Source organism: Sitophilus oryzae, unplaced genomic scaffold, assembly GCF_002938485.1.
Source record: "Sitophilus oryzae breed Bouriz unplaced genomic scaffold, Soryzae_2.0 scaffold_813_pilon_pilon, whole genome shotgun sequence".
Lineage (NCBI taxonomy): Eukaryota > Metazoa > Arthropoda > Insecta > Coleoptera > Curculionidae > Sitophilus > Sitophilus oryzae.
Window position 1 is genome coordinate 5991752 of NW_022147432.1, and position 8236 is coordinate 5999987.

Genomic DNA, 8236 nt, shown 5'->3' on the forward strand with positions numbered 1-8236 from the left:
ACTGGACTCACCTAACATTTGAAGAACTCATAAGGAAAGCCGAGAATCGTGAAGATTTTGCCAATGTGATCGCCAACCTCCACGAAAGAGACGGCACGTAACGAAGAAGTGTGCAAAAGTTGTCTATTGTGACACAAAATAACGTGTTAAAATCCCAACTAAATGAAAAATATTTTAGAGGTTCCCCGAAGGCCTTGATGTTTTACCATAGTAAACATAACAGACTAATATGTTACTAGTCCTTAGTTATCTAATACATACATCGTTTATTATGACCGATAACAGTGTGTTTATGATTCAAAATAATATCAGGTCATTATTATTAGTTATAATTTAGAGCGTCTGGTGCCCTTTATTTTATGATACAAGAAATTTAATTGGTGTAGGTGCGTGCGTTTGACTATTTTGCTTGTTTGGATTAGTGATAGGATTATCATATCAATCATAATTCGATTATAAAAATTGCAAGAAAATTAAAAGATACGCCTAAAATAATCTAAGAATTAAACCCACAAATTAACCTATTAATGTCGACATTAACCGGACATCGGACTTTAACCGTAACCAAAGATTATTATAAGAATTATCTTTGCCGTAACATATACAATCTAAATTATTTCTGACGGCAACGTCTAACTTTTTGGACATTCACGTATTAAAATTTAGGAGTATTTTAGTGCCATTAGAATCACTTCCTTGGTATATCTAGAACCTAGAACCCTATGTTTCTTATCTTAAACGTCATAGAATATTCAGATTTCTTTGTTCTATTATAAACAAGTAAATGCAGTCAATAAATAATACCTTAAACATTACTTGTATTTTTTAAAGTTCAAATTAAGTAAATCTATAAAAAATACCATGGAGGTTCCTAAAAGTTAGATGATACTAGATATATACTAGCGAACGTTGTTTATAATATCTGTTTCTGTTTACAGTCTCCCTTAAAATGAAATCGTGTGTTTCTTCTGAATTTTCTATACACCTTCTTCTTGTTGTTGTTTCTTTTACTTAAATTAAAAAGTTGAATTTAACAGACAAATTGGCAGACTGGATGGACGTCTCGCTGGAATTGCCCTTCTATCTTGAGTAATCTTCGTTTCTACACGTGCAAAAAAAAGAATAAATTTTGTTAATCAAAAACAATGTAAGAGCAAAAATATATAATTTAACAATGTGAAGATTTTTTTTAAAGATACTACAGTTTTTTGTATAAAATTTTTCGACTGGGCGCTTCCCTATAAAGTTATTTGCTTATGTAGAGTTAACACAAAAAAAAACAATTACATTACATTCTTCCCATATGGATATACAGGATGGGTCTTAAAAAAGTGCAAATATTTTCAGGAGTGGTATATTTCGACCCCAGGAACACGTTATAAAAAAATCACTAAAGGCCTAACGTTAACATCTTACGTTATAAAAAATTGCTAAAATTAAAATCTATACATTTTATCATCTCAATGGCCATTTTAAACTAAATTTACCTATAACACTAATTCACCACAATACACCAAAACACTATACTTTTGCACTGAACGCGCGTTTCTCTAACCATGTTAGTATCATCAGCAGATGATTAAAAAAAAAGAAATGCAGTGGGTTAGAATTGAGGTTATGTACGATGGTTAGAACTGATGCTGAGTACTGTGCTCGGGTGTGGCTCAATGTTTCTCCAACAGGAAAAGTAGACGTCTAATTGAACAATAAAAGGAACGATTAAATCAAGTCCCACTCAATGGCTTCCTATTCTTTCCAGTTTATATAGTCATATTCCTTCCAGTTTTAATCATCTGCTGATGATGCTAACATAGTTAGCGAAACGTGCGTCCAGTGCAAAAGTAAAGTGTTTTGGTGTATTGTGGTAAATTAGTGTTTTATTTTGCTGTTCTAACACCAAAGGTTTACACTCAACTGTAAATTTACCTTTAAAAATCTCTCCAATTTTCAAATCGAAATTTTTGTTACTCTTTTTAATCGAAAGTATTGTATAATAATGTATTCTTGAAAGTTCAGCCTACTAAAATTTGCAATGTTATTAGGTATATACAGGATGTACTATGCATCCTAAATACTGTATTTTTCTTCAAATAAAACAGCCTGTACTTTGTAATAGACGAACAGGATTTCGTTTAATATTTTTGTTTTATTAGACTCTTCCTATACCAATAATCGATATTACTATATCCTTCCAACCTTTCACCTTTGAAGAAATACTATCTGCATTGAAACATAGTAAGGGTGACAAAAACTGGCTGTATTTATAGTGGTTTACAGTAATTTTGTTAAATTATGAGAATATTCTCGTTGATTGATGGTTTGAAATGAATATGACAATGTCCTCCAATGAAAATGCGAGTTGCTTAACTCTAATAATTGCAATTCTGAGCTAGCAAATGAGCTAAATGCTTTACCTACTAGACCATTATTCAGAAACATTATTCCTAACCTAACCTATCGATGAAAATATGCATGAAAATTTACTTCCTAGCACATAACCGGAGGATATTGGTACCCAAGTACAGTATCAAGTTTATTATAATGCTTTTAAAATTTAGTTCATACCTCCAGTTGATGACGTCACGAGAAAGCTGTCGGCCTTGTTATTTCGGTGATATCGACGGTGCCGATGTGTGACGCAGTTATACGCCACCATACGTATTCAAATTGTTTATTCTGGAGTATTCGTTAACTGCCTTTTTGCCTAGATTAACAGAAATTGATTTTTTTTTTAACTTAAAATACATTAAAAATCATAATTATTATTTCAATATCACGTCATACACAAAAAGGAGCACTGTAGCCATTGAAATGACATCGATATATATATATATATATGTACTAGTCCATTCCAGTGGGACTCGATTCTTCTCGAACGAATGAATCATTAAGGTGTCTATTCTTTAATGCGATGTTAAGGTCATCTGAGGGCGGGACATATAGTTAGGTTAGGTCGAGTCCACACGGGTCCGCAACAATATATATGTTTGAATTACATTTCCGTCAAATGCACAAATCTAATATATAATCATATATTATTATTAAAAAACTTTTTATTATCAATATTTATAACAAATAAATACAATTTACAAAATTCAAATAAACATACAAAGGTAAACTCTCGAAATTCAGACCACAACATGAAGGTGCTCCTATTATTATTCTATTTTTTTTATCATACTTAAAAGGCTACTTTACATAATTATTTAAGCACCTTAATAAAACGTAATGTTTACCTTAATACGCCTATTTAATCAGGAGTCAGGCGATCCGCCATTAAAACCTGAATTAGTGTCTATACATACCTTCGTCTATCCTTCGGGAAGCTTCATCCAAGTCTCCTTTAGCGTCCTTCAGGATGGTGTACATCAAAGGCATCAACTCCCAGGGGTAGTTGAACTTGTCCAGCAATTTTTGACAGTCCTGGAACAGGTCGGCGTTTTGGTGAGCTGAAATCAAAATTCAAGTTTTAAACTCTCATTAAATTCAAAAATCACAAAAAAATATCGAAATCAACATAAATTAAAGTAAACAAAAGTCACTCTCAAAAACTAATCTAATTCAAAATTTTGAAAATGTTATATTATTTCCGAATTAAAGACGAAATTATATAAAACTTTTTAGTGATGCAAGTTCATTCTTCGACGTTCTACCATGTTACCCACATTCTGAATATCTATGTGATCATAAATTCACAGCAACTTAAATAGTGCCTTACATCATAGAAAATATGGCATCCACACTTACCTAGGCTAGTAGAAATTAGTAGACGAACAAACTACAAATTATATTTACAAGAAATAAAAAAATACTTAACATTTAGAAACAGAAGTCTGGTGGCTCACCAGTACAAGTTGTTATACTTGTACTAGTTTCACAGTTTTAGTTTTAGACTCGGTTACATCTACATGTATAAGAATAATTCAACAATACAGAAATATCACTTACTTTTATACTTATAAGGATGCAGATCACCCGGAATTCCCTTTGGCATCGAGGTACTTGTCGAGGGTACTGTCATCACTGGGGACTGCCTGCGTCTGACTACCGAAGCACCGACTCCATGTGGCGATGGATTAGAACATTGGGATGAATCGCAATCCACAAAAGGCAAATCCACGTTTTGAAACAGACTAGGGATCTCCTGAGGCATCTGGATTATGTCCAGATCCAAGTTTCCGTTCCTTATCATTGCCTCGTCCTAGGTATAATTCAATAAGAGTAAATACAAGTAAAGTATGGATAATTTTTTTTGGTACTAAATACATTTAGTTAGATAATTTCTTTCAATGCTCATTTGGTATCAAAAAAAATACTGGTGTCGATTATCGATTCAATATTTTATTTGAATTATATAAGAATAACATGTAGCAAAAATATTTTTATGCATAAATTTTATGCGTAAAATGAGGTGATATAATTCTTTTTGTTACCTTTGATTTTTGGATTTACGGCTATTGGCCTCTATAGAGTACATATTTATCACTACAACGAAAAATCTTTCCATAAATTACTCTCCTATCAAAAATGGTTGATATACTTTTCTACCGTTTCCAATGAGGAAATCCATAGCGAGTTTCTCAAACGATGTCAATTTTTTTCGCATTACCATCACATAAAGCATTCTGAGACAATTTTTTCATTAATCGGTGACCAATGGACAGATGAGAGAAACAGACTTTCCGTAACGTCTGTTAAGGCGATATTGGAAACGCAGTTTAATTTAAAATAATTTACCTGCTCACAGTTATATACTGTGTAACAAAAGTACTTGTTAACAAAAAAAGATTTACTTAAAAAAATTAGTGTATCGGCGAAATATGAACAGGTTGAAATTGAAGCAAGTACATGGAGTACACCTTCTACTTCGACATAATTATTAAATATAGTTTGTTAAATAATAATATATATTTTGTTTGCCTTATCTAATTAAAAATAATTTTGTATGTTTAGAATAGTTTTGTGTGTTAGTGTTAGTACTTTTTGATAGAAGTCCATTTGTAAAACAACCGCTACACTATCCCCGAAATATTTCTGGAAATAGTACGATAAATATAAGGCCGTGTTATAAAAATTAGTTCCCACGTTTTCTGAAATTGATCGAGACCAGCCGTGATTGGTTGTTTGTTTTTTATTGTTAATCTAGGCGCGTCTCGATCAATTTCAGGAAACGTGGGAACTAATTTTTATAACACGGGATTATATTTATCGTTCTATTTTGTGAAATAGCACGAGGCAATCAGGGTCAAACGTTGTTTTGGCTTCAGAAAAATAAGTAAACATGAAAAAACTGATATGAAAACAGAATAATGATATTTACAAAAGAATATTTAATTTTAATCATTGTCTAATATTATTAATTCACAGCGATATATAAAAAATATAAAACAGTGACTAACTAGCGGTCTACCAATTATCGGCTTATAATCCATGAACAAAATATACACAAAATTGTTTAAAAAATCGTCTAATTATTTATTATTTCTGGTTATGGTAAAGTAACAGTTATACTGTAGTCTGTAGCAAAGTTTATTTTACAAATTTGGTTTTGTTTTCTTAGTTTTAATTGTCTAAATCCCTGCATAATCAATACTAGTTGAATGGATGTATATCAAACCATGCTGGGTGCTTAATAAAAGTATGCTTTACAGATTTCTCTTATGAACAATAAAAAAACACTGATTTTAAATAATGCCGTGGACCATACTTTTGTTGATATCGCGTCAAATAATAATTTTCCCAAGCGGATATTATATATTGATAATGTTACCAGTATTACTCATCAATCAATACTCATCATCATGATGAGTAAGTACATCTGATTGAGTACCAGTAATACTCATCAAGCAATACTATTCTTATATTAATCAATTAAGGCCGTAAACAAACATATCATATACAATTTTATATACTAATTTATTATAATAAAATTAAATCATAAAAATATTGTAATTCTATTTCTGCAGTTTAAGTGAAAAGTTTTATTCCTAAATATCTACTATACATATAACAAACGCGTGTTGAAATATTAATTCTGTGGAATGTGGAATATAGATCAATATAACATAAAACGACATGTAATTAATGAAATATCATCGTAACAACAGCTATTTTAGAAACGTCTAGGTTTACTTATTTCACTGAGATTTATGAGAAAAAACCCTTTGATTCGAAACAGATACCGCCACGTTTTGGAAATAACTCAAAACAAAACAAAATCGAACGAGGCGACAAAAGAACGCCAAAAAAAATCCCCCCTCGCTCTTCTCACAGTAATTTTCATTATGCTGTTTAAGACTTGTTTTTTTTTCTTTTTATTATCTAGCATTATGATTTATAGCACAATGCTATATGACACAACTTTAGTTTTAGTTTGTTATTTTTTATACCCCATTTTATAATTTTGTTGAAAATCTTTTAAAATGGTGTGCTTTTATATACTATATTATAGAGTTTTTTAGCAAAATTCTCTAAGATGTAATTAAAACAAAAAATCCCGTATTATGGTAAATGCGCAAGAAAATTAATTATTGTCTGTGTTTTATTCCTCTTTTTCGTCTAGATCTGGTAACCATACCTCTCTCTCTCTCCCTCTCTCCCTCTCTCCCCCTCTCTTTCTCTGTGTGTGAAATCATACATAAAACTCATTCGCAACAACTGAACTTTGTACTTTTGTCCTTGCGGTATGGACCATTTGTCGCAAGTTTGCCTTGTTTTTGTCTCAAAATCGTGTTTTTTGTCGCCTTAGTCTGGACCCGGCATAACATCATAAATAAATTGTGTACCAACACAAAATGGCCACTTTCCAACAGACTTTAAATATTCATAAACCTCATCATTAACTTATAAAATATTCATTTAATAATTCCTGTTTTGGTTGCTGGTGTTCATATTTTGGTCTTTTTTTTTTGTTGCAAAATAAAATAAACAGCGGCATAATATAGTTTTTACATATGTAGGCAGATATATGCATAGTTAGGTAATAAACTTCACAGTTTTCTCTCCTCGACATATAAAGTCGTCATAGCGATTTACTTCTAAACATGTAGGTAAACGCCGACCCAAGACCCTTCTCTTGTCAACCTGGTATATTATTATCTTAGCCTTAAATAAATTAGAAAAAAATAAACTATTTTAAAAACTTTCATGTATACTACTAAAATGAAGATAACATATCTAAGTTAAATATAAACTATTACAGCTATAGTAAAATGAGTAGCTAATTGTGAAAAATAAGTTCCAACCCTAGATGCAGCATTTTTCGTAAATGCCTACTTGTGTGGTTTGCAATTTTGATGCAAAATCTGGCAATACCGCATGGAAAAAATGTACCAATCCAACTTTTATCTCTTTAATACATTTGATTCTTCATTAAGCTCATTAAGCTGTCTACAGGCTTTGCTACAGGGTTGGTCAGGTTATATTCTATGGCTATAAGAGTATAATCAATACTTTTGTTTAGTGTTGGGAAAATTCGAATTAAATAATACGACTAATTCGATCGTAAATTAAAACTAACTAATTCGAATTATCTTTTTCAATATAATCGAGATAAAAATTAGTAGTATTTTATATTATATCTGTGGTAGCCGAATTACAAATGAACATAAATCATAACCTCTTATGGACGAATACGAATATTAGTAATTAGTATAGTACTATTAGTAGTATTCTTTCGTTTGGTTTGGAACGAACTGAAAATTTTCACTTGAACTGATTTATAAAGGGAATTGACAAAGAAAGGAACGATCCGATATAGAAAAATCCAGAAATCATTGTTATTTCCTATACCACGTAGGAATAAATCAGTTTAAGTGAAAATTTTCATTTCGTTCAGAACGAAAGAATACTACTATTATTTGGTTCATTTCCATCTCACCCAAATTTCACCAAACACCTGCCGAACACTAAAATTAATTTTCTTCTTTTATCTAAATAATTATTGATTGCAACTGATAAAATAAAAGAAATACAAACCGCACGTAAACAAGGACATAATTATATCGTTTTAGAAGAAGCCATGAAGAAGCTTTTATTTTAGATAGGAGCTTTTCAATAGGAATTGAAACAATCATAAACTCTCGGCACTCTTAAATTTAAAAACTTGTGCTTTAAATTATGGTTTAATGTATTAAAAGGTTTGGGCACAGTTAACAGAATACATTGAATAAAGAATATTTTTTGTATTTTCCATTCAGTGATAGAAGCAATAATGTAACTGAACGAAGTACACCAA

General features: G+C 31.0%; 1 protein-coding gene across 1 annotated transcript in view; it reads right to left on the reverse strand.

Moving 5' to 3' along the window:
• Window positions 1–897: 897 nt before the first annotated feature.
• LOC115889434 overlaps window positions 898–8236 on the reverse strand; it is a 20654-nt gene continuing 13315 nt past the window's right edge. The window contains exons 3-5 of the mRNA XM_030909422.1: window positions 3949–4201; window positions 3306–3449; window positions 898–1102 (exon numbers count right to left, since the gene is read on the reverse strand). Of these exons, the coding sequence (XP_030765282.1) occupies window positions 1017–1102; window positions 3306–3449; window positions 3949–4201 (483 nt within the window). The 3' untranslated portion in view covers window positions 898–1016. The remainder of the gene's footprint in view (window positions 1103–3305; window positions 3450–3948; window positions 4202–8236) is intronic.